This window comes from Miscanthus floridulus, chromosome 5 (assembly GCF_019320115.1).
Source record: "Miscanthus floridulus cultivar M001 chromosome 5, ASM1932011v1, whole genome shotgun sequence".
Lineage (NCBI taxonomy): Eukaryota > Viridiplantae > Streptophyta > Magnoliopsida > Poales > Poaceae > Miscanthus > Miscanthus floridulus.
This window is the reverse complement of record NC_089584.1, coordinates 35,558,829-35,585,342: the sequence shown is the minus strand read 5'-3', so window position 1 is coordinate 35,585,342 and position 26,514 is coordinate 35,558,829. Positions and strand designations below refer to the sequence as shown.

The following is a 26,514-nucleotide window of genomic DNA, read 5'->3' as shown; positions in this document are numbered from 1 at the left end:
TTCTCCCGGTGAAAACTGTCCTAAAATTTTCTCCTGCCGCCGTCTATTTCTATCCCGCCAACGCCACATGCTTCCTATTTCTCCCAATTCTAAATCGTCGCCCCTCACTCCGCCCGCCCGCCTAACCCCGACGCAGCAGGGCGCTGCCCCCCTCACTTCGCCCGACCCGAGCGGGCGTGGCTCCCCAGCAGGCGCCATCCCCACTCCTCACACCGACTCAAGCAGCAGGCACCATCCGTCAGAAGGTGCGACCCCCCTCGCTCCCCCTCCAGTAGCCGTGACCCCCCTCCCCCCACTCCACACGCCACTTCAAAAGGTGGGAGCACCATGGCTCCTGGTCGGAAGGTTGGAGCAAGCAGCCAGCAACCAAGAGGTAAACAAACTCCTAAAAATCTATTGAAAATTTTGAGTTACTGTTAGGGTTTTCAGTTGCTTGTTGTGTGAACTTGTGTAGTGCCGTAGTGGTAGTACCCTTTCATTTTTTTCTCTGACTTTTTGTGGGATTTAAGTGAATCCCCCAGTTCTAGGGTTGCCTCTACTTTTTAGCGTAGTGAATCTACTCACCATGTATGAGGAAGACAATGGGAAAGGTTCATCATCTACCATCTTTATTTATCTTAAGACCTTATCACTGAAGAATTGCTAGAAAATTTCCAATCAAATGAATTTGTTATTCAATAGTCCCCTTTTTGCCCATGTATCCTCTTGTTAAATTGTAAATGTAGTCCATACAATTGTGAGTGTGGTCTTTTTATTTGTAATTTTTTAATCTATATGGGTACACGTGAGTGCTATTTGTACAATCTCGGCTATTTGTTTAAGCTGTGTTAAAAAAGGATGATTGGAAGGCTGGAACTTTTTGTTTCTAATATCTATATAATGGATCACCTTTAAAATTGGTACCTATATTAGCACCAAGCATTTTCAACTTAGCAGTATGAAGATCACTGTAGTGTGTAGTTTGAAAGAAACTCGCTATCTTCACTAATGGATTGGATGTTCCCATTATCAACTTTTTAAACATGTCAAAATTTTGCATTGATTAAAAATCATGTTTTGTAGCAGTGTATGGAAGTGATTAGTATCTGCTGATTCATCAATTTTTGCAATGATTAAAAATCATGTTTCTGTTCCCGGTGCTTAATCACAATTTATTCTATTTCTATCTAATTCTTTTTTTTGCATCTTGATCTGTATCATATTTTCAGATATCACTTATGTGGCTTGTAGTCTGAATCTAACAGATAGATCTCATGTTAATATTGTCCTAATTTAGGATTAACAAGGCATCATAATTCACACATTTATCCATTGGACTGATTAATCTAGCTATGTAGTTAATCTTAAGTTGATTAATACCTTCTATGACTTATTACAATGTATAGTATCTCCTTAGACTAATTAATACAATGAACCTGATAATGTACAATTCCCATCAATACAATAAACCTATAGTTTGCAGCAGCAACAGCATCAGCATAGTTTGTGCAAGGTTTGCTGCAATTTTGTAGCAGCAACCTACAACAACAGCAGCATATATTACAGTTTGGCTTACTAGATGATGTCCAACAAAGATGGTAGAGAGCCTATCCAATAGCAGCAACATACAGTTAGCTTATCTCTGTAATCCAGCAGCAGCAACAAAGATTCTAGAGCCTGTCCAGCAACAACATATATGTAATATCCTTTAAATAGATGAATGATTAGGTAGGTAGCTAGGTTAACTAAATTTTTCTTTGGGTTTATATTTGCTGGATGTTTAATCTTGCAAAACTTCTCCTGTAAGAACATCTTTTTGTGCATGCAGCAAGTCATCCTTGCTATACAACTTGCAATGTCTAATATGAAAAGTTAATTAAACATGCATCATTTATGTAGGCTCTTCGGTTTTACAGAGGCATATAATCTCATTAAATTCCAACCTTCTAACTACTCTCAAATGATTTTTACAAAGGTGCCTATTACTGAATATGAGCGTTCAAGGAATGAAGAAATAATGAAAAACAACCTAGAGCTGGAGAGGCTTGGTATCAAGACATTAGTGCCCATAGTGAACAATACATCTATGGAGAGAAAGGGTGAAGACCATGAAGTTTCTGGATCGTTGTATATAGGTCAGGAGAGTGGTCAGGAGAGTGAGGACTGTGAAGATGAGGAGGTTATTAGCAAGGTACCAAGTCTTCTAAGCATATGTTTGTTTGTCCTTTATTGTTTCTTATTATTAGCAAGGTACCAAGGCTTTGCAGGTTGCTAATGCTGCACATACAAAGACAATCATGCTGCTGGTTGTAATTTTTTCCTTGTATTATGCAAGCCATGCAGAGGAGCATTTTGTCAAAAAATACCATCAGGAATACTGTCAGAACAAGAGGATCAAAGAGAGTCTCCATGCCACCTGTTGGACAAGAGCAAACCACTAGAATGACTAGGCAGAGGATGAGGGAACTATCAACTGAGGAAGGTATCCAACATGGTACAACTACAAATGTAAAAGAAGATGCATTGCTTGCTATTGACTGTTCTACACAAGATGATGAGCAGATTCAAACAGGCTTTGAAGGCAAGAAAACATTGCTCCTCTCCAAAAAATATGATTTGCCTATTTTCATGAAAAATTTATGATGTGCGCTAACCATGAAAAGCTCATTATTTTCAGGTGAACCAAGTGATAACTTGATTACTCAATGCAGCAGGGGCAGAAGTATGGGCAGAGATTTGGACAGGATATGCCATGGTTTAAACAGTAAGATGCCGTTGGTTATTGCTAAAGGGAAAAGAAGGCCAGATGCACCCATGCAAGCTGCAAAGCTTGCATTAGAGGGAGGTATTATATTGAGGCAACACATACCAATATATACACATTGGAAGGAGTACAAGAAGGAGTACAAGAACGATGAAAATCCTTTTAAAGACTACATGGGAAAGATGGGTGTAAGTAGAAGAAGTCTTTCCAATAGCACAATTAATGTTCTTTTTTTGTTATGGTTTGAATGCCTCTTCTTCTAATCTACGTGCTCTTGACATGCTCTTCACTAGATCAAATTTACCATAGACCCTAAAGACAAGGAAGTTGAAGCTGCATGCTTTCATTTGCTCAAGATTGGGCAACGACAATTAAGGCACGAGCTGAAGAGGGCTTACTTTGATGGAGTACCTGCAAATGAAGTGAGAACAACATATCCGGTGAGGAGTATGACTGATGAACAATGGATTGCACTCGTGGAGCTATGGTCAAGCCCTAAGCATAAGGTATTGTCATTGTAGAAAATGACCAACTAGTAAATATTTATAGTTTTGCTGTACGTTGTGATCGGAGGTGGCCTAGCACTCAATGACACAGGATTTATACTGGTTCGGGCAACGTGCCTTACGTTCAGTCAGGGTCGGTTGGTGACTTTATTCCTGAGCCCAGGTGCTCGAAGTCTGTAGTGGGGTTACAAATGAGAGAGAGAGAGAAAGATGGGGTGTACAAGAGGTTCGTTTGGCTCCGACCGCAAGGGTTGCGGTCGGAGTTTGGTGGTTCTACGGTTGTGGGGTGTTGATGTCGATATGAGGAACTCTGGTCTTGAAGAAGTCCGTCCACTTCGTAGGAGGGAGCACATCCCCTTTTATAGATGAAGGGGATGGCTTTACAGGTGAGAGGGAGAGAGTACGGATGTTTCTAAGCCTTGTTGCCCACGCTGATGAAGACTGGATAATGGTAGGTGCCCTCAACACTGTTGATGTCGCTGTAGAATGTCAGATGCGCATGGGAGGTCGAGCTATCTTCTTTAGGAAGGATGGATGCCGGTACCTGCAAATACTTCTTGATGCCTAGTGGCATGTGAGGAGCCGCGCTATGTTCACCCGGTATGGCAAATCCTGGAACCCATACTGCGATCAATGTTCAGAGACACATGGGGGGGCTTTCCATATGGGAGTTTTTAGCGGCCCCTACAACACTTTGTGTCAGGGTGGCTACAGAGCACTGTTTCATGCAGGGTATGGTCCCTGGTACAGTGGTTTTGACTTGTGAGCCATGCCTTGCCTTTCTCCACATGTCTTTTGGTTCCTTCCGAACGAGGTGTCCCCAGTTGAATGTCTCCAATCGGTTCTCAGTGCGCCGGTCAGAGAAGAGCGGTGAGCAGGATTCCCATGAGCCCCGGTCATAGGGTCAGAGTTAGAAGCAGTGTTTTGGGCTAGGCCTTTCGATTGGAGAGATTGCTTGGAGACGGATGGTGCCTGAAGCAAGTGCTCCGGTCGAAGAGGTGGGCTAAAGAAGTTGACGAACGAGCACTTGTTCTTTTGGGTAGACCTTCCGGTCGGTGGCCGGACTGCCCTTCCGGCCCATTGTGTTTTAGACTCTTGGGCCAGCCCATGAACTGTATGTTGTTTTCCTAGGCCGAGCCCGAGCGTGGAAGCTGGTCCTCGAGGGACCCTGGGTTTATGAACCCAACAAGAGCCCCCGAGCCCCCGAGTGATTTGAGCCAAATCATGCGGGGGATTTTTTGTCTTGCTGGTGGGTGTAGCCCCCGAGCCCCTGGGTGGTTCCGGCGGAACCGGCTGGGGGTTTTTGTGTTGTGTCAGTGGGTGTGCGCGAGCGTACCCATGGGTGTGCATGTTTTGAGTTTTGAGACGTAATTTTGTTTAACCATGGCGTCGTTGTGCAGCTGAGGTGTTTTTAAGCACGGGGATTGGATTGAGACAGAACTTACTGATCCCGGTGTCGGTGCACGCCGAGGATCGGGTGAGAAAGTTTAGTTTGAGACAAGCCTTGGCATCGGTGCGCACCGTGAATGGAGATAGCTTAGTTTTGGATGCAACAGAGTTTGATCTTTGGCGTCGGTGCGTGCTGTGGGATTGGTTAAGGTGGAGTCACGAGTAGACCCAGACATCGGTGCTCGCCATGGATCAAGAGAGTTAGTTTTAGTTAGTGAAGCCGTTATGTGAGTTCGGAGTTGTGGTCCTAAGAGCCATAGCTGGATGTTGTCGATCCATTCGACATGAGTTCGGAGTCGTGGTCCCAAGAGCCATAGCCGGATGTCGCCGATCCAGTCGACGTGAGTTCGAAGTCGCGGCCCCTTAGCATTTGAGCCCCCGGGCCTTGTCGGGCTTTCGTGGGGGTTGGTGTGAGTCATTTTGGGCTACCTCATCTAGTTCCTCACATCCGGAGGGGCTGAGTTTTGTCGCCTATCCCGATCGCTCGGGCTCAAAGACTAGCTCGGTGAGCTCGCTAATGGGTGTGATCGAGCGGAATCTGGGTCTGTCGTTTGTGATGGGGTCGGCATAGCCCTCTTGTGGCATTCCACTACTCCTTTACCTGTAGCTTGGTAGATGCCTAGGTCATTCCGGAGACCGACCTAGGTGGCCTAATGGCCTCCCCTCGATGGAGATTCTATGGGCTTGGAGAGAGGTTCAGGATCAAACAAGAAGGTTGAGATGACCCGATTTGCCAGACCGGGCGAAGGCCACACAGTGCTCATCTACGGTTTTCTCCCCTAGCTCTGTTTGGTTGCTCATGTCGAATGAGGCAAACCGCTGCTTTGTGGTGCAACACGAAGCGTTCTAGTGCATTTCGCTGCACGTGCGATGCTTAGTTCCCAAGCCCCTGGGCGGTTCATGCCCTAACCATCTAGGGGGTTTAGGCGTATGAGATGAATGCGCGTATGGATGTATGAATGATTTGTAATGAAATAGAGGGGGTTTTGGTAATGTTTACCTTGGCGATTGGAGTGATGGGGCTTGGAGAGCCTCAGTCAAAAAAGTCTAACTGGGACCTTGACGACCTGAGTGACGGGGTTCGGAGAGCTTCAGTCGGAAATGTCTGACCGGGACCCATGCTCGTCGTCCGCAATGGAGTCGGCGTGGCCTACATGGGGCACCCCTTTGCTTCCTTACCTATCAGTTGGTGTCTATCCTTACCTATCATTCGGGTTCCTTTAGGTCTGGCTTGGGGAAGTGGGGAGCCGCCCGCGTGCAGTGGCGCTTCGGTTCCTATGCCCGTTGTGTGGTAGTGGTTGATCATGCGGTAGTGGTGGGCTATGGCCAGGCCATGTCCCATCTGATCAGGAGCCATTCCATCGAGCTGGGCGCGTCTTATCTGCATTAAATGAAAGAAAGAGAAAATCTCGCCCCCGTCGTTCTGACTTCCCCGATCAGTGCGTCCCTCCGTTACCGCTGCTCCCTTTTCCTTAAGTAGGAGAGGGGAGAGGGTTTTCGTTTCGCTCTTTTGCCTTTTCTTCATCTACCGCCGCCTTCTCTCCTCCTCTTTGCCATGAGCGTTCCTGAGAGTCACAGAGGTTTCTAGGAAAGAAGGGGAGAGAGCAAGGGAGAAGAGAGGAACTCACCAAAATGTCAGACTAGAGGTCGTCCACCGTGAGGGCATCGGTGCTGGAGGCATTCGTCGCGAAGGGGTTCCTGCCACTGCAGGAAGTGGCGCACTGGAGGGTCCCCAGGAAGGAGGAGGAGTTCCTACAACCTCATCCTGATGAGGTGGTTTCTTTCCTTACCTTCCACGAGCGTGGATTAGGATACCCCGTGCACTAGTTCCTGCATAGGCTCCTCAACACTGGGGTCTAGAACTGCAGCACCTCAATCCAACGGGGGTGCTGCACATCGCTGGCTTCATCACCATCTGTGAGGCGTTCCTCAGGATGGAGCCACACGTCGACCTCTTCCGGCTCTTCTTCTCTGGGAGAGCTATGGCGGACTAGAGTTCGGCCGAGACCACTTCGGTCGAAGGCTTCGCCCTATAGAGGAAGCAGTGTGCGGGAGGCTCATATCCCGCATACTCCCCTTGTGACTCCAACCAGGGATGGCATGGGGAGTGGTTCTACATTAGGAATCCAGCGGGGCGCTGTTTCTGGTGTTTACCGGCAGGAGGCCGATGAAGCAGAAGAGTTGGTCATGGGGCTGTGCCCACACAGAGAAGCACAAGGTGGAGGCCATCGAGGAGGAGCTCTGGAAGCTCATAAGGGGTGGCCTCGATGGGGTGTGGGTGTTCCACACCCTTTACTGCCGCCAGGTCGCACCGTTGACAGAGAGGACGCACCCGATGTGGAAGTATAACGGCTGGTCGGACCTAGACCGCGCATCGCCGAAGGAGCTGCCGGACAACGAGATCTAGAGTCGTGTCGGCCGAGTGCTATAGCTAAGGCCCAAAGAGACAATGGTGGGAAAACCCATACCGTTTAATGCCTCGATCATGCCCTCGCTGGTATGCTCCCTTACTTTGCTCGTGCTTTTTCCTCTGCCCCTCTTCTTTTTTGATTTCGGTTCATTCATTCCATAGGGGCTTGGGAGGTACAAGTCCCGGCCGCACCTTCCCAAGGGGCCAATGGGCCGGGCTTGATAGGCCACCCAGAAGAAGGCGACAGACGCTCGGAAGAAGAAAAAAACCAAGGAGGTTTATTGGAAAGAAGAGAAGAAGGAGGTCACCCGACACGTGAGAGCCGGGGAACGTGCGAGCGGCATCGAGTCGGAACTCGTGTCAGATGATCCTACAGATCTGGACGACATGGTCTTCTCCGATGAGGAGGAGGGTCAGGAGGTCGTTGCGACCTCAGTGGAATGTCGCGACCCTACGACGATGTCCGCTGGTGAGGAGCAGGAGGCCGCGTGACGTGCGGAGGTTCCTTCATCGAGGAAGCGTGCCACGAGTGTGGATGTCATCGGTGAATGGGTGGCAAAGCGAACATGGTCACCACGCCCCTCGGTGGTGTTGCCAGCTCCATTGTCGCCTGTGGCGGATGCAGCTGGACGAGTCGGGCAGTCCGAGGAGCGGACCGACGTCCGTGCGGCGACAGAGCCAGTGGCAACACCAGACTTGTGGCTAGAGGAGGCCCCGCCTACCATGGGTGTGGCCGAGCAGTCCATGCGGTCTAAGGGGTAGACTGGTGCCCGGTCGACATGCGACTCACAGTCGGTGGACACCCTGCCCACTGCTCTGATCGGGGAGCCCCGAGCCGGAGGTTGGGGCGACCCACAGGGCGGGCAGGAGTGGGTTGGGATGACTCCAACCCCGTCTGAAGTGAGGGGGTGTGGGTCACTGTCCGAGAGCGGTCCTCATCCTATGGGCCATCATCATCAGAGCCTGTCTTCAGGGTAGTGCCGCTCACCACCCGGTATGTTTCCTTTCATTGCCTCTTCGACTCTTGGTGGTTGAGTCTTTTTGGAGTGTGGCTTACCCATGATTTTTGTCAGTGGCCGGGGGATGCCAGGGTTGAGCATCACCCTGACCTCCGTGCAGGAGGTTTGGAGGCCCACTCTATAGCGTGCTGTGGCGAGCAAAGGGGGCAGCAACGAAGCCTTCCCTCCTGGGGGTGGTGCCCCTCGGGGCACCTGCTGATAATGTGACAGCGGCGGCGATCCCGATGCCAGTGGCAGAGGTGGCATCAGAGGTAACCCTTGCGGCCCCTCCTCTGCTAGTTGTGGTAGAGGAGACAAGGGGGGTGAGCTCCCCATCTCACCGGGTGGAGGGCTACACGACCCAACCTTGCCGTCGGGGCCAAAGTCGCGGGAGGGAAGTGTGGCTGGAATGGAGTTGGGATGCCAGGCGGCGTCCCATGCGAACATGTGAAAGATCTAGTTTGGTTTTGGTTAATTGATAAAATCCTAAGTGCTAACCTAGTTTATCAAGATGATCATGAGATAGGTAGCACTACTCCAATTGATGAAGCAATGATGAAGATCATGACATTGGTGATGATAAAATGCTTGAACTTGGAAAAGAAGAAAGAGAAAAATAAAAGGCTCAAGGCAAAGGTATAAAATGTAGGAGCCATTTTGTTTTAGTGATCAAGACACTTAGTGAGTGTGATCACATTTAGGATAGATAGCCATACTATTAAGAGGAGTGAAACTTGTATCGAAATGCGGTTATCAAAGTGCCCACTAGATGTTCTAATTCATTGCATATGCATTTAGGATCTAGTGGAGTACTAACACCCTTGTAAACGTTTGTGAAAGTATGCTAACACATGTGCACATAGTGATACACTTGGTGGTTAGCACATTTAAGCAAGGGTGAAGAAGATAGAGTTGAAATGGAGTTGGTCGCAATGATGTTGTCGTCGGTCAACTGACCGGACGCTGGATCACCCAGCGATCGGACGCTGAAGGGCTATGTCCGGTCATGTTGTCGGATGGGACTATGACTAGGGTTAAGCACCAGACGCTAGTCTGTGTCCGGTCAAGCATGACTGGACGCGTCCGATCGGCAAAAGATGGTTTTGGGAGCTTACTAGAAATGACGGGACACTGTGGTCTGAGCGTCCGGTCAATTGTGCTAGAGCGTCCAGCCAGTTAATAGCCGTTGAGATCTGGCGGCTTAGGTTTAACTCAGAATGACACATGGCTTACATCGGGCGATCGAACGCTGGATCCAGCGTCCGGTCAACTAGACCAGAGCGTCCGGTCACCCTGATCAGTACCCAGTGAAGGGGTACAATGGCTCTATTTTGTGGGGGCTTCTATTTAAGACCCATGGCCAGCTCAAGCTCACTCCCTTGCACATTTTCATTAACATAGCAACCTTGTGAGCTTAGCCAAAGCCCTCCCACTCATCTCCATCATTGATTCATCATATTTGTGAGATTGGGAGAGAATCCAAGTGCATTGCTTGAGTGATTGCATCTAGAGGCACTTGGTATTCGTGTTGCGCTGCGGATTTCACTTGTTACTCTTGGTGGTTGCCACCACCTAGATGGCTTGGTGCAGCGGTGGAGGATCGACACGAGTTGGTGATTGTTCATGGCCGCCTTCGGTGATTGTGAGGGGAGTTGTACCTTCCCCGGTGGAGTGCCAAAAGGTAACTCTAGTAAATTGCTCGTGTCATTGAGTTACCTCACTTAGGGGGAGGTTCTTGTGGTGTCCAACCATGTGGTCGAGGTTTGTGAAACACCTCTTAGGCACTGAACCACCAAGTGTAGGTCGACACAACGGGGACTAGCGTGTTGGCAAGCACATGAACCTTGGGAGAAAAATCGGTTGTCTCTTGTCATTTGCATTCTCCCGGTGATTGGCTTAATCTTCATCTTGTGATTGGTTCATCCCCTACATGGTGGTATAATCACCCTACTCACTTATTTACATTCTTGCAAACTAGTTGATACAAGCTCTTTAGTGTAATTAGAACTGAGAGCTTGCTTTATTATTTACATTCATCTAGTTGAGCTCTTTAGAGTAGCAAGTTTGAGAGCTCTTAGTAAGTAGTTACAATAGCAAGTTTGAGTGCCTAAGTAATCATTGCAACTAGAATTATTGGATAGGTGGCTTGCAACCCTTGTAGAGCTAGAGCAAGTTTGCATTATGCTATTTGTCATACTAATCAAATTGCTCTAGTTGTTTTGTAGATTTTTAAATAGGCTATTCACCCCCTCTAGCCATATTAGGCCCTTTCAAGTGGTATCAGAGTAGTGGTCACCATTTGATTGAAGGCTTAACAACCTCAGTGTCAAATTATGGCTCAAGTTGTGTTCAACCATGTGGGGGCAAACCACCATTCTTTGATGGCACATGCTATGATTATTGGAAGAGAAAGATGAGGATGTATCTTGGTTCAATCAATGATCAAGTATGGGAAGTGACCAAGAATGATTATTCTATCATCGATCCTGATGATCCCACCAACCAAGATAAGATCAACAAGCAATGCAATACAATGGCTCTCAACACCATATACAATGCCATTGATTCTAAGGTGTTTGAGCAAATCAAGGATTGTGAAAGAGCAAATGAAGTATGGAAAAGATTGGAAGAAACTTATGAGGGCACACCAGTGGTGAAGAGTGCCAAGTTGTATATCCTCAAGGATAAATTGACAAGCTTCAAGATGAAGGAAGCTGAGAGCATTCTAGAGATGTTCCATCAATTGCAAGTGATTGTCAATGATTTGAAGGCATTGGGAGAAAAGATCAAGGATGATGATGTCTCTCATCGGTTCTTGATGTGCCTACCTCCAAGATTTGAGATGTTAAGATTGCTAATCATAAGAGGAGGATTGAAGGATATTACCCCCAACCAAGTACTAGGTGATGTCATGACACAAGAGACATACCGTGTGGAAAGGGAGGGGGATGACAAGGATGACAAGAAGGAAGAAGAAGACAAGAAGAAGAAAAGCATAGCATTCAAGGCTAGCTCATCATCATCAAAGAACAAGGGCAAGTCCAAGAAAGAATCAAGTGATGATGATGATCTTAGTGATATTGATGATGAAGCTATGGCTCTCTTTGTGCGCAAGATGGGAAAATTCATGAAGAAGAAGGGCTATGGTGCAAGAAAGAGAAGAGATCACACCAAGAAGAAAGAGTATGTGAGAAGATGATACAATTACAAGAGCCCTGATCATATAGTAGCAAATTGTCCATATAATAGTGACAATGATGAGGATGAGAAGAAGAAGCACAAGGAGGATAAGAAAGAAAAGGAGAAGAGAATGACCTTCCAAAAGAAGAAGAAGGGTGGAGGCTATGTAGTCACTTGGGATAGTGATGGCTCTTCAGATAGTGATAGCTCTAGTGATGATGACAAGAAATCAATCAAGAGAGCACTAGCAAGCATCATCATCAACAAGAAGCTCTCCATCTTCGACACTCCATCGACATGTCTCATGGCAAAACCTACCAAGGTAAAATATGATGTGAGTGATGATGATGAATGTGAAAGTGATGCTTGTAGGAGTGATGATGATGATGATGAGGAGTACTCCAAGGAGGAGCTCATGGACATGTGTGAGCAAGTGCATACTTGCTTTGAGATGAAGAGAAAGGAGTGCAAGGAATTGAACAAGAAAGTCAAATTTCTTGAGCAATCCCTTGATGAGCTCAATGCCACTCATGAGAGGCTAATGGAAGCCCATGAGAAGCTTGGCAAAGCTCATTCTAAGCTTGAAAAGGCTTACTTCTCTCTCATTGAGCAAGTCAAAGTGGAGGAAGCCAAGAAGGAACAAGTGATAGTAACATGTGATGTGGGACTAACATGTGATCTTATTGATGAATCTTTTCATGAACTCATTATTGTTGCTCCCACTAACACTTTTTGTAGCACTACAACTTCCACTTCACCTTTGAGTGATGGTCTCACTTGTGATGCCTCACTTATGGTGGAAAATGAGAACCTCAAGAAGGAGGTGAATGAGCTCACTCGTGCCTTAGGCAATGCCTATGGTGGAGAAGCCCACTTGCTAAAGTGCTTGAGTAGCCAAAGATTTTCTCTCAACAAAGAGGGATTAGGCTATACCCCCAAGAAAGGCAAGGCGACCTTTGTCACTCCCAAAGCTAGCTTTGTGAAGGGCAATGGTCGGTTTTGCAATAGATGCAAGCAAGTTGGGCATATAGAGCAAAATTGCAAGACTAACAAGAACAAGCTACCTAATGTATCATCAATCAAATTTGATTCTTGTTACATGCTTTATAAGGGTGCCAATGGTGTGAAGTCTAAGTTCATTGGTACATCAATTGTGGGCCCAAAGAAGAAGGCTATTTGGGTACTAAAGACCTTGGTAACTAACCTACAAGGACCTAAGCAAGTTTGGGTACCTAAAAAGAATTGATCTTCTTTTATAGGTAAATTATAAAGCCGGAGGAAGGCATTGGGTGCTTGATAGTGGGTGCACACAACACATGACTGGTGATTCAAGAATGTTCAATTCAATCAATGAAAGCAAGAGCAATGAGATTGATAGTATCACATTTGGTGACAATGGCAAAGGCAAGGTCAAAGGGCTTGGTAAGATTGCAATATCCAATGATTTGAGCATTTCCAATGTGCTACTAGTAGAGAGCTTGAACTTCAACCTATTGTCGGTAGCTCAATTATGTGATCTTGGTTTCAAGTGCATATTTGGTGTGGATGATGTAGAGATCATAAGTGTAGATGGCTCTAACTTAATATTCAAAGGATTTAGATATGAGAATCTATACTTGGTTGATTTCAATGCTAGAGAAGCTCAATTGTCAACATGTTTGATCACTAAGTCTAGCATGGGTTGGTTATGGCATAGAAGGCTTGGTCATGTTGGAATGAAACAATTGAACAAATTGATTAAGCATGACTTAGTTAGAGGCTTGAAAGATGTCACATTTGAGAAGGATAAGCTATGTAGTGCATGTCAAGCTGGAAAGCAAGTTGGTAATACACATCCTAAGAAGAGCATGATGAGCACATCTAAGGCATTTGAGTTAATGTACATAGACTTGTTTGGACCAACCACATACACTAGCATTGGAGAAAATAAATATGGATTTGTGATTGTGGATGATTTCACTAGATACACATGGGTATTCTTTCTTGTTGACAAGAGTGATGTGTTTGCAACATTCAAATCATTTGTCAAGGGCATTCACAATGAGTTTGAAACAACCATCAAGAAAGTTAGAAGTGACAATGGTAGTGAATTCAAGAACACAAGAATTGATGAGTTGTGTGATGAATTTAGAATTAGACATCAATTCTCGGCCAAGTACACTCCTCAATCAAATGGGCTAGTTGAAAGAAAGAATAGAACCTTGATTGATATGGCAAGATCAATGTTGAGTGAGTACAATGTGAGTCATTCATTTTGGGCCAAAGCAATCAACACGGCTTGCTACTATAGCAATCGACTCTATTGTCACCCCATGATGGAGAAGACACCTTATGAGCTTTTAAATGAAAGAAAGCCAAACATAGCATACTTTCAGGTATTTGGATGTAAATGCTACATATTGAAGAAAGGCACTAGATTGAGCAAGTTTAAAAAGAAATGTGATGAAGGTTTCTTGCTTGGTTACTCCACCACTAGCAAGGCTTATAGAGTTTGGAATTTGGCTAGTGGTACTCTTGAGGAGGTTCATGATGTGGAGTTTGATGAAATAAATGGTTCCTAAGAGGAAGATGAGAATCTAGATGATGTAAGAGGCACTCAATTGGTCAATGCAATGAAGAACATGGACATTAGTGATATAAGGCCTAGAGAGGTGATTGATGTTGAAGATGACAAGAATCAAGTGCTCTCTAACTCAAATGTGCAAACTAGTGGTTCTCATGATCAAAACCAAGCAAACACTAGTGATGGCAATGTGCAAGATCAACAAATGGCTAGTTCATCATCTCAACCAAGTGATCAATCAAATGCTAGCAATCAAGTGCAAGTGCTTCAACCAACCAATGTTGCAAGAGATCATCCATTGGACACTATCATTGGTGATATTTCAAGAGGTGTGCAAATAAGATCAAGATTGGCCTCATTTTGTGAGCATTTCTCATTTGTGTCATTCATTGAACCTAAGAAGATAGATGAAGCTTTGAGGGATGTTGATTGGATCAATGCTATGCATGAAGAGCTAAACAACTTCACAAGAAACCAAGTATGGGATTTAGTTGAGAGGCCTAAGGATCATAATGTGATTGGAACTAAGTGGATCTTTTGGAACAAGCAAGATCAAGATGGGATAGTAATAAGGAACAAAGCAAGATTAGTGGCTCAAGGTTACACTCAAGTTGAAGGTCTTGACTTTGGAGAAACATATGCCCTGGTTGTAAGATTGGAAGCAATTAGGATCTTGCTAGCTTATGCTTGTGCCAACAACATCAAGTTGTACCAAATGGATGTGAAAAGTGCATTTCTCAATGGGTACATCAATGAGCTTGTGTATGTTGAGCAACCTCCCGGTTTTGAAGATGAAAAGAAACCCAACCATGTGTTCAAGTTGAGAAAGGCTTTGTATGGATTGAAACAAGCACCTAGAGCATGGTATGAGAGATTGAGGGATTTCCTACTCTCTAAGGGATTCAAGATGGGAAAGGTTGACACCACTCTCTTCACCAAGAAGCTTGGAAATGACTTGTTTATAATGCAAATCTATGTTGATGATATTATCTTTGGATCAACAAATCAAGAATTTTATGAGGAGTTTGGCAAGACGATGGCAAGTGAGTTTGAGATATCTATGATTGGAGAACTTAGTTACTTCCTTGGTCTTCAAATCAAGCAAATGAAGAATAGCACATTTGTGAGTCAAGGCAAGTATATCAAGGACATGCTCAAGAAGTTTGAAATGGATGAGAGGAAAGCTATTAGTACACCAACGGGGACAAGTGAAGCTTAGATAGTGATGTTAGTGGCAACATGGTGGATCAAAAGATGTATCAGTCTATGATTGGAAGCCTACTCTATGTGATCGCATCAAGACCGGATGTGATGTTTAGTGTATGCATGTGTGCTAGATTTCAAGCCTCACCAAGAGAAAGTCATTTGAAGGCAACAAAGAGAATATTGAGGTACTTGAAGCATACACAACATGTTGGATTATGGTATCCTAAAGGAGCAAGATTTGAGTTGATTGGATATTCGGACTCCGATTATGTGGGATGCAAAGTTGAGAGAAAGAGCACATCGGGCACATGTCAACTATTGGGAAGATCACTTGTATCTTGGTCATCAAAGAAGCAAAATAGTGTAGCACTTTCAACCGCCGAAGCGGAGTACATTTCAGCTGGTAGTTGTTGTGCTCAATTACTTTGGATGAAGGCTACCTTGAGTGACTTTGGAATCAAGTTCAAGCAAGTGCCATTGCTATGTGACAATGAAAGTGCCGTAAAGCTCACCAACAACCCGGTTCAACACTCAAGAACAAAGCATATTGATGTCCGCCATCATTTCATAAGACATCACCAATAAAAAGGGGACATTTGCATAGAGAGTGTGGGCACCGAAGATCAACTTGCCGATATCTTCACCAAGCCCCTTGATGAGAAGAGGTTTTGCAAGCTAAGGAATGAATTGAACATACTTGACTTCTCCAATATGTGTTGATGCACCCCCCATTATATGACATGCCTCTCCTTCGAGCAATACAAGGTAAAAATTGATTGGCATAACATACATCCTTGCGAAGGACATGTTTAGTGCATCTAGACATATTTCACATTTGAATAGGCTCATACACGAAAATCAAATGAATTTGATGCTTGTATGGTACCACTATTGCTTGTATATTTGAAATGATCTAGTGGTAGCATATGACATGTTTGTGGGCTTGTGAACCTAGTGTTTGATCTAGAAAATAAGCTATAAATGTTTAACTCAACATGGTACAAGATAACCCTTATTGGAGGTGTGAAGAAGCTTGTCCTTGGATCAAACCAAGTTAAGTATCTTTTGCAAGCAATCTAGATTGAACCAATTTAAGAAAATGATCCTCATTTCACATGGTTTCACCCCAACCTATCTATAATTTGAGGTCACCTTTTGTGCTAGTTGTTGACATTGATAATCCTACCCTATCTACACTTTAAGCCTTTGTGGTCATTGATGACAAAGGGGGAGAAATAGTGTACAAAGATAGTGAAAAGCCAACAAAGAAACAAAGGGGGAGAGATAAAATATGACAAAGGAAGGGGATAAAATATGACAAAGGAAGGGGATCAATTAAAATTTTGAGCATACAAATAGGGGGAGCAAGCTCATAAACTTGTATGGTGCATTTGAATGTGCATTACATATGTTTGCTTGCATGGCATAAGTTTTAATTTCAAATATCCATGCTTGTGTGGTGTATGCTAGTTATAGGTTTGAATGTTGAAATAAAAAAAACTAGCATGCATAGGCTAAAGTAACTAGACCTATGTTCATTCTATGGAAACTAGACCCTTATTTGTAATATTGATCCCATGAGGTATTCTAGTTTTTGTGTATGTCTAGTTACTAATGGTGCTAAGGATGGTATATTGGTGCACTCCAATTAGTATCACGCTTCAAAGGTCCATCTCTTATACCTTAGCATCATTTGGTAGAAATTGACTCCTATATTTCCTATCTAATCATATGTGCAAAGCTTCAATCCAAACTCTTAGCACATATGTAAGGGGAGCAATTGCTATCATATGGAGTTCATGAAACTTATCCATATCCTTTACACAAGGTAAATATGCTTGGGCAAGCAACATGGATTCAAATGAACTTTAATTCATATCTTTGTATAAGGGTTGTCATCAATTACCAAAAAGGGGGAGATTGAAAGCTCTAGTTTGGTTTTGGTTAATTGATGAAACCCTAAGTGCTAACCTAGTTTATCAAGATGATTATGAGATAGGTAGCACTACTCCAAGTGATGAAGCAATGACGAAGATCATGACATTGGTGATGATAAAATGCTTGAACTTGGAAAAGAAGAAAGAGAAAAACAAAAGGCTCAAGGCAAAGGTATAAAATGTAGGAGCCATTTTGTTTTAGTGATCAAGACACTTAGTGAGTGTGATCACATTTAGGATAGATAGCCGTACTATTAAGAGGTGTGAAACTCATATCGAAATGCGGTTATCAAAGTGCCACTAGATGCTCTAATTCATTGCATATGCATTTAGGATCTAGTGGAGTACTAACACCCTTGTAAACGTTTGTGAAAGTATGCTAACACATGTGCACATGGTGATACACTTGGTGGTTAGCACATTTAAGCAAGGGTGAAGAAGATAGAGTTGAAATGGAGTTGGTCGCAATGATGTTGGCGTCGGTCAACTGACCGAACGCTGGATCACCCAGTGACCAGACGCTGAAGGGCTACGTCCGGTCATGTTGTCGGATGGGACTGTGACTAGGGTTAAGCACCAGACGCTGGTCTGTGTCCGGTCAAGCATGACCGGATGCGTCCGGTCGGCAAAAGATGGTTTTGGGAGCTTACTGGAAATGACCGGACACTGTGGTCTGAGTGTCCGGTCAGTTAATAGCCGTTGACATCTAGCGGCTCAGGTTTAACTTAGAATGACACGTGGCTTACATCAGGCGACCAGACATTGGATCTAGCGTCTGGTCACCCCAATCAGTACCCAGTGAAGGGGTACAACGGCTCTATTTCATGGGGACTTCTATTTAAGCCCCATGGCCAGCTCAAGCTCACTCCCTTGCACATTTTCATTGACATAGCAACCTTGTGAGCTTAGCCAAAGCCCTCTCACTCATCTCCATCACTGATTCATCATCTTTGTGAGATTGGGATAGAATCCAAGTGCATTGCTTGAGTGATTGCATCTAGAGGCACTTGGTATTCGTGTTGCACTGCAGATTTCGCTTGTTACTCTTGGTGGTTGCCACCACCTAGATGGCTTGGTGCAGCGGTGGAGGATTGGCATGAGTTGGTGATTATTCGTGGCCACCTTCGGTGATTATGAGGGGAGTTGTACCTTCCCCGGCAGAGTGCCAAAAGATAACTCTAGTAAATTGCTCGTGTCATTGAGTTACCCCACTTGTGGGGAGGTTCTTATAGTGTCCAATCGTGTGGTTGAGGTTTGTGAAACACCTCTTAGCCGCCAAACCACCAAGTGTAGGTCGACACAATGGGGACTAGCATGTTGGCAAGCACGTGAACCTCGGGAGAAAAATCAGTTGTCTCTTGTCATTTGCATTCTCCCGGTGATTGGCTTAATCTTCATCTTGTGATTGGTTCATCCCCTACACGGCGGTATAATCACCCTACTCACTTATTTACATTCTTGCAAACTAGTTGATACAAGCTCTTTAGTGTAATTAGAATTGAGAGCTTGCTTTATTATTTACATTCATCTAGTTGAGCTCTTTAGAGTAGCAAGTTTGAGAGCTCTTAGTAAGTAGTTACAATAGCAAGTTTGGGTGCCTAAGTAATCATTGCAACTAGAATTGTTGGATAGGTGGCTTGCAACCCTTGTAGAGATAGAGCAAGTTTGCATTACGCTATTTGTCATACTAATCAAATTGCTCTAGTTGATTTGTAGATTTTTAAATAGGCTATTCACCCCCCCTCTAGCCATATTAGGACCTTTCAACCTGGTGGTGGAGATCCCGTCTGACGACAAGGTGGATACCATGGTGGATCCGTCGGTGTCGCCATGGGAGCTGGCGGTGGTCCGGTTGGAGGCTGGGCCCTCCGACGGTTCATTGGAGGGTGACCTAGAGTTGCCCTTCCCCGAGGACCCGTCGAAGGCGAGGTTCATCCTCCAGGATTCCCAGGAGCACCAGCTCTGGGACATTTTTGGTGGTCAAGGGCAAGCCATGGTGTTCAAGGTCACCGAGTTGTCCGTGAAGCCAGAGAGCGCTCGGAAGTAGGCTTAGTTTGCCCGGTAGCTGGTTGAGGTCGACCTGCAGCTCGCCGTGAAGGTGAGTTTCTGGTACTTCTCCTTGCCCTTTGAATCTTTCATCGATTGTTTTTATAATGCCTATTTTCCATAGGAAATAAGGAAGGTGTCGTCCTGCAAGTCTCACTTCCTCCAGGCGGAACACACCCAGATGGCTGAGCTCGAGCGCTGGGTGGAGTCCACTTGCCATGAGTCCCAGGCCTGGGTGGCCAAGGCGGCTGCAGCGCGGGCGGAGGAGCAGCGTGTGGTAGAGCGGGCGACTGCTGCCGAGCGAGGGCTCGAGGCGGCAAAGGTCCACCAGGCGGAGACTAAGGCGGGGCTGCAAACATCCCTAGTGAACACTGAGGCAGAGCTCCAAGAGGCCTTGGCAGCCCTTGAGCCAGAGCGAGCCGCCCTGGAGTCAGCATAGAAGGCCCTGGAGGCGGAGCAGAGGGCCCGGTCGGAAGCGGATCAGGAAGTGCTCATGCTCTGGGACCAGGTGATGGGGATGGAGGACGCGAGTGCCCGGCTGCGCGAATAGGCGGTTCGACAGGCAGAGGATCTCTCCACCCTTGAGGCCTCTCGCATCGCTGCGTACCTTTTTGTTTTCTCATGGTGTTGATTTTTTCCCCCAGCCTGTTTCTGAGCTTGTCGCTCTTCTTGCAGAGCTAGGTGAAAAGGTGAAGGCGCTGGAGCGAGACCTAGAGACAACCAAGGCGAATTTCAGCCGGAATGTCGAGGAGCTAGCCAAGTCCTATGAAGAGCGACGTGCTCTCAGAGGGGAGCTTGGCAAGATCCCAAACGCTACCCAGCTTGTCATATCGGAAGTCTTTGGGTCAGCGCCAAGTACCAGCACGCCCACAGTTCAGCTGGCGGAGGTCTCGGATGTGGTTAAGGACCTTGTCAGGAGCAGGCTATTTTGTGGAGCATCGGGGGTGCTGACCTCGGTGGCGACGTACCACCCAAATCTAGACTTTGCCACTATCTGCGGTGGGTATGCTGAAGGCCTGAGCATGGAGGACATCCAGTCAATCGGGGTGAGCCTGCTGCCGCACGCACGATCGGTGTTAGAGCAAGTCTCCGCCGAGTGGGTGATGGATGTTCGCCATCAAGACATGGCCCGAAGCATGCGTGGAGAGGATGCCTCTGAGCCTGCTGATAGCATGGAGCCTGGTTCGGGGGGGGGGGGGGAACGTCGCCTCGGCCCCGATCGAGTCGAACGTCGTGCTGTCGGGGAGCGAGCAGCCTGCGCCTTTGTCGGTCACGCCGTCAGCAGATGTCGCCGGGTCGGTTTAATACCTTTTTAAATATAAGTAGTTAGTAAATATAAGAAGTTTAAGTTCATGGGCGGGGGGAACCCCTGTGTAAAATGTTCGTGTGTGTTTTAATGACTGCAATCGGTTTTTGTTTTTGTGATGGAGTTGCTCCGTTCGGGAAAGCTTGTTCCCTTTCGTTCCTTAGTTCTCCCTTAGCATAATTTTGTTTTAAATTTCTTTCTCTCTCGTACCTGCCCATTTGTTCCATAGGCTGCAACTTTGTGAGCCCAGGGCATGGCCCACGAGGCTCGACCAATCGTAGCCGTAGGAAAAGGCGGGGTGAGATCAGTCGAAATGTTCTAAAGCAAAGTTACGTAAGGTAAATCAAAGGAACGAACTGCCCTTTCGTTCGGGTAGGAAGGAGTTTCTCCATACAAAAGTAAAAGAGTTCTTAAGGTGAAAGCAAAAATAGTGGGGTAGTAGAGCCCCCTAGTGGAGCCCCTAAGCGCCCCGAGTCGAAAAGTGTTCAGGTCAGAGTGCTCTTATAGGAGCGTTCGCTAAGTAAAGGTAAGACTGAAACTTAGGAAAAGAAAGAAAGACATAGCTGTTCCAAGGTCCTCGGAGAGCATCGTCGTCATCGTCCTTCAGTCAGTAGGCTTCTGGTCGGATCACTTCAGTCATCTGGATCCTTGCTCGCTACGCCCCTGCCTCTAGTTGCTGCTTCCTCGCCTTCTTCTTCCCTTGGGCCTGCCAGCCTACCTCAGTAGGTGCTTGAGGAGCTGGCAGTCCTTGTAGAGGTGCTTGACGGGGTAGTCGTGGTTGGTGCACGGGCTCTCCATGAGATCGTGGAAGTGGCCCGGAGGGTCTTTCTGGGGCTGCATGCCCACGTGATCGGCCGCGGCGACCAACGCGAAGTTAGCCAATTGGCGGTGATCCTTTCTGTTCTTTTTCCCCCCCTGCATGGAGGGGCCCTTTCTTGATCCTGGCGCTTGGCCTTACCTTTGTCGCGGCCTCCGTTAAACCGCGGTAGGAACGATGCTTGCTGGAGCGGTCGGACAAGGGTCCATGGTCCTAGGCGGTCAGGGCTAGGACTCCGGTCGATGCTGCGCGTGTCTTGGTTCAGCCCGAGCCACGCATAGATAGGCGGTCGGCACGGGGTGGTCGTCAAGTCAAGACGAGGTGCAGTTGTGGCTTCCTGTGCTACACTCGGTGGTTGTGGCGGTGACAGGGTGTAGTGCCCCATCTACTGCGTCCCTATTCCCCGGACGAGGAGCGAGGTCACGAGTCGGTGTCACGATACGAAGCACTCCGCTTGTTGAACGGCGGCGGTTTCCACCAGTGCCCAGAGGTTCCGGTGGATCGCCTGTTCATGAGGGTTGTTTGGCTCAGACAGACTGCGTAGGAGCATTGCCGCAGCGGCAATGTTCTAACTAGCCCAAGCGAACTGTGGGGGGTCGGTTCCCCAAACTAGGGCATTGCACTGGTGCTGACGGGCATGACCCCGAGCGCCGCTCACCGGTCTATGCGCATGGGGCGTAGTGTGGTGCATCGAGCGCGTTGGTGTAGTTGGTGGCTGATGCGGCAACTGTCATCATAGATCCTCCCCATGCTCACGTGTGAGCTCGGGGGTCTCTGTGTGAGGGTCCGGCGGGGCGTGGGTCCGAAAGGACTCCGTTACCCCTAGCGGCTGTTCTGAGGCATCCGCCACAGCGTACTCCTGGGACCGACAATGGCTAGGCGCCATGTCTCTGATGCTAGAGCCATCACTCCCAACGTCGTCATCCATGATGTCGAGGAAACAGGTGGGAGCATAGCTCACCATCCCCATGAACTTAGACGTGAGAGGGTGCGGCGCCAGCACCTTTTGGAGTCCCTAGGCATATGCGTCCGTGGAAGACGTGAGGCCATTGGGGAACCGGTCGTATGACGGCTGCGACGGGGACAACGGTAACCCACCGGGTATTTGGCATAAGATAGAGCGTAGTAAGTAAACAACATCTTGTATATTACTCACAGCGGGGTTTGAGCAGAGAGTTTGCTCGAAATGAAGCGCAGATGCCATGTCATTGAAGTCGCGCGTCCCGGAGTCGATGGAGGATGTCCCTCCGATGGGTGCTGGGTCGCGAGTCTCCTCACAGAGGTGGAGTACGCCGAGCCGATCAGAGACAAAGTCTAGGCTCTCGAAGCAGAAGGCCCGGGATGGCTCGAAGGCAGCTGGAACCCGCATCCCGGTGGGCGAGAGTGTAGGGAACTCCAGCGAGCCGAAACGAATTGTATCGCCCGAGCCCGCCATGATGGGGGTGGACAAAAAATGGGCCATCCGATGACCAAAAAGTGTTGAACGTACAGCGTCTTCTCCACGGACGGTGCCAACTATCGGTGCAGAAAATGACCAAGTAGTAAATATTTGTAGTTTTGCTATACGTTGTGATTGGAGGTGGCCTAGCACTCAATGACACATGATTTATACTGGTTCGGGCAATGTGCCCTACGTCCAGTCGGGGTTGGTCAGTGACTTTATTCCTGAGCCCAGGTGCTCGAAGTCTATAGTGGGGTTACAAACGAGAGAGAGAAAGATAGGGTGTACAAGAGGTTTGGTTGGCTTCGACCGGAAGGGTTGTGGTCGAAGTTTGGTGGTTCTATGGTTGTGGGGTGTTGATGTCGATCTAAGGAACTCTGGTCTTGAAGAAGCCCGTCCCCTTCGTAGGAGGGAGCGCATCCCCTTTTATAGATGAAGGAGATGGCTTTACAGGTGAGAGGGAGAGAGTACTGATATTTCTAAGCCTTGTTGCCCACACTGATGAAGACTAGATAATGGTAGACGCCCTCAACACTGTTGATATCGTTGTAGAATGTTAGATGCGCACGGGAGGTCGAGCTATCTTCTTTAGGAAGGATGGACACCAGTACCTGCAAATACTTCTTGATGCCTAGTGGCATGTAAGGAGCCGTGCTATGTTCACCCGGTATGGCAAATCCTGGAGCCCATACTGCGATCGATGTTTAGAGACATGCGGGGGGGAGGGGGCTTTCTGTATGGGAGTTTTTAGCGTCCCCTACAATACTTTATGTTAGGGTGGCTGCAGAGCACTGTTTCATGCCTGGTATGGTCCCTAGTACAGTGGTTTTGACTTGTAAGCCATGCCTTGCCTTTCTCCGCACGTCTTCTAGTTCCTTCCGAACGGGGTGTCCTTGGTCAGATGGCTCCAGTCGGTTCTCAGTGCGCCGGTCGGAGAAGAGCGGTGAGCAGGGTTCCCAGGAGCCCCGATCGTGGGGTTAGAGTCGGATGCAGCATTTTGGGCCAGGCCTTCTGATTGGAGAGACTGCTTGGAGACGGCTGGTGCCTGAAGCGAGTGCTCCGGTCGGAGAGGTGGGCCGAAGAAGTTAACGAACGGGCACTTGTTCTTTTGGGTAGACCTTCCGATCGGTGACCAGACTACCCTTCCGGCTCGTTGTATTTTTAGACTCTTGGGCCAGCCCATGAACTGTATGTTGTTTTCCTGGGCCGAGCCCGTGCGTGGAAGCCGGTCCTCGAGGGACCCCGGGTTTATGAACCTGACAGGTATAGAGTTCCTTCCATTCATTCTTGGGCATGCTTGGTTTCTCTAGGAGTACATCAAGATATTTAATCACATATGTATGTGCATTGTTCTTTTTTTGAAACATCCAGTATGTTGCATGAAAAAACTTCCAATAGTTGTCATATAATGTAAATTGACTCTTGTCTACCGCATTATTTTACTTTACTGTTCTGAGTCATTTACGCAGCATTCATATAACAGATATATAGCTCACAATTTGTCTAAATGAAGCTTCACATATATATAGCCCATAGTTTATCTAAATGAAACTACCTTTATAATCTGATCCTTTCATACTATGATATATCTTATAGGAAAGGTGTGTCAAAAACATTGAGAATCGTGGAAAAGTTCGGTTCGCTCAAAGGATAGGATCTAGATGCTTCATTGCGCACGCCCATGTCCTGGTAAGATACAAAATATTATGTGTGTGTGTTCAATGTTTATTCTGTGTTGAACTATTTTGTGGATTCTAAACTAACATTTACAAATTGTTTACATGTTAATTTAGAAACAAAACAAATATAAAGATGTGCCACCCACTGCAATCGATCTTTTCAAGGAATTACACTGCAGCAGCAAGACCGGTTTTTGTGAGCCCGTGAAGGAAAAGATTGTAAGTACATGTTCTAAATGGACTGTTCTAGACCTGATAAGGCTGCAATATATCCTAATGACAACATAGTAGCACTACCTCCTTTTGAAATTCAAGGGATTAAATAAAATCACACTTAACTGATATAGGAAGTCAGAGCAGCCAAAATCTGTATCATTGATAGGAAGTACTACTACCAGAATTTAGTCTATCCATGACAATGAAATATGCAAACCATGTGTATCTACAAAACTAAAATTTGGATGGAATTATTTCTAGAAGTTCAAATCATCATGCCAAAACTAAATTGAGCCGTACTCTAAAAATTTGGTTAATGATGAAATTGGAAAGTTGGGGGTAGTAACTGAGTTTAATTATTTGAAGGACCAGATAACAATTTATTTACTGTAACTGAAGTGGCCAAAGGTTCATAGCAGCAGCAGGTCTGCAACCTACAAAACTTTGCATACTTTTAGTAGTGTCCTTCAAGCAATAGGTCTGCAGGTTTGTAGCAGCTAGCAGCAGGTCCGCAGGTTTGTAGCAGCATCAGATAATTAACTATGTTGCTATATGGATGTTCTTCTAGTAGTGTCAATGTGTCATTGAAGTAATGTCCCGGAGTGAAACATACAACTCTTTTTAATTGCATAGTCTGAAATATGAATTCACTACTTTTAAGTGGCAACAACAAAATTATCCGTTCTGGTTCTAGCTTGTTTTGTCATCAAATGTAGTATTTTTTCTATTCAGTTAGTAATTGCTTGAATTTTTTTTCCATATTTGTATACTAACTATAATGCAAACTATTTTTCTTAACATGTTAGGACCAAATGGATACCATGATGGCTCAGCCTACACCAGAAGGGGAACAACTAAAGACTCCTGCTGAAGTTGTTGCTCATGTTTTGCCATCAAGTAAATTTCTTCGAAATGTTGGCTTTGAGACAACAGTCCCCAAGAGAAGCGCTACCGCTGCTGCACGTGTACAAGAGTTGGAGGCTGAAGTTGCGGTAGAGAAACAAGGTGCTGTAGCACTTAGAGACCAACTTCATGGTCAGCAGGATGAGTTGGAAGTGTTGAAGAAGAAGGTTGAGGAATTAGAGAAAGCAAGGGAGAAGCAGGCAGAACAAATTAAAAATTTAAAGAAACAAGAAGAGGAAACCAATGCTCTTCTTCGTCAGTTGTTCACCTTGAACAAAGACTAGGTCACTCCTTACCCTTTTCCTTTTATCCTACTGATCATGATGCATGACCTAAACATGGCTTGGATATGTGTCTGTTTATTTATTTTGATACATGGCTTGGACCTGGTAATGGTTTGCATCTGGTTGTGTATTTGGTAATGCCTTGGATATGTGGCTGATGATTTTGCCACTTGGTTGGATCTGGTAGTGACTTGGACATGAGTTTAATATATTTTGGGTTGAGTTTGACATGTCAAATTATTTGAACATGTAACTCTGAATGGATCTACGATGTAATGGATGTGAGCACTTTAAATTTGCTTGATGATTGTCTATTGATTTCTGTCTGCAATGCTGTGATGGGTTGTATATTGTTCAATGGACTTCAATGTGTATTGTGAGCTGCAATGTGCCATGTCAAAACCTGCCGCATCATATGACACCGACGATTTTTTTGTCCTACGTGGCACATGTATAGTCATCTAAGGTCAATTTTTTGTGATGTTTTCTCTACATGATAACGACGAAAATTGAACGTCGTAAATCAACGACGCATGTATGATCGTCGCAAAATTACGACGATAATATTAGTTTTGTCGCAGAACACCTTTAGCTATGGGGAATAAGCGACAAATGCATTTTCGTCGTGCATTCGTCGTAAATTGTGAAATACGACATAATTTTCACTTTCCGCGACATAAATGGAACGTCACAGAAGGTCATACCTCTGGTAGTGAACAACCTCTTGTAGTGAACATATGAAACATTACGATCTACTTTTGCAACATTCGTATGAAACACTTGCAACATACCTATGAAACACTTAAAACATACGTTTGCAACATGAGTTT

At 46.1% G+C, this 26,514-nt stretch overlaps 1 protein-coding gene across 1 annotated transcript; it reads left to right on the top strand.

Annotated features, from left to right (window-relative positions):
- Nucleotides 1-1,755: 1,755 nt before the first annotated feature.
- Nucleotides 1,756-25,684, top strand: LOC136454514 (uncharacterized). Its single transcript, XM_066454909.1, has 8 exons — nt 1,756-1,781; nt 1,879-2,170; nt 2,323-2,560; nt 2,657-2,931; nt 3,037-3,249; nt 24,199-24,291; nt 24,396-24,500; nt 25,304-25,684. The coding sequence occupies exons 1-8, from the start codon at nt 1,756-1,758 to the stop codon at nt 25,682-25,684; spliced, it is 1,623 nt and encodes a 540-aa protein (XP_066311006.1).
- Nucleotides 25,685-26,514: the final 830 nt, after the last annotated feature.

Bases quoted from the DNA above. Each gene is read 5' to 3' on its own strand.
- LOC136454514 (XM_066454909.1), top strand. From the start codon at position 1,756: ATGTTTAATCTTGCAAAACTTCTCCT. The intron at 2,561-2,656 runs GCAAGAAAACAT...CATTATTTTCAG, and splicing joins GATTCAAACAGGCTTTGAAG to GTGAACCAAGTGATAACTTG. The intron at 3,250-24,198 runs GTATTGTCATTG...TATATCTTATAG, and splicing joins GGTCAAGCCCTAAGCATAAG to GAAAGGTGTGTCAAAAACAT.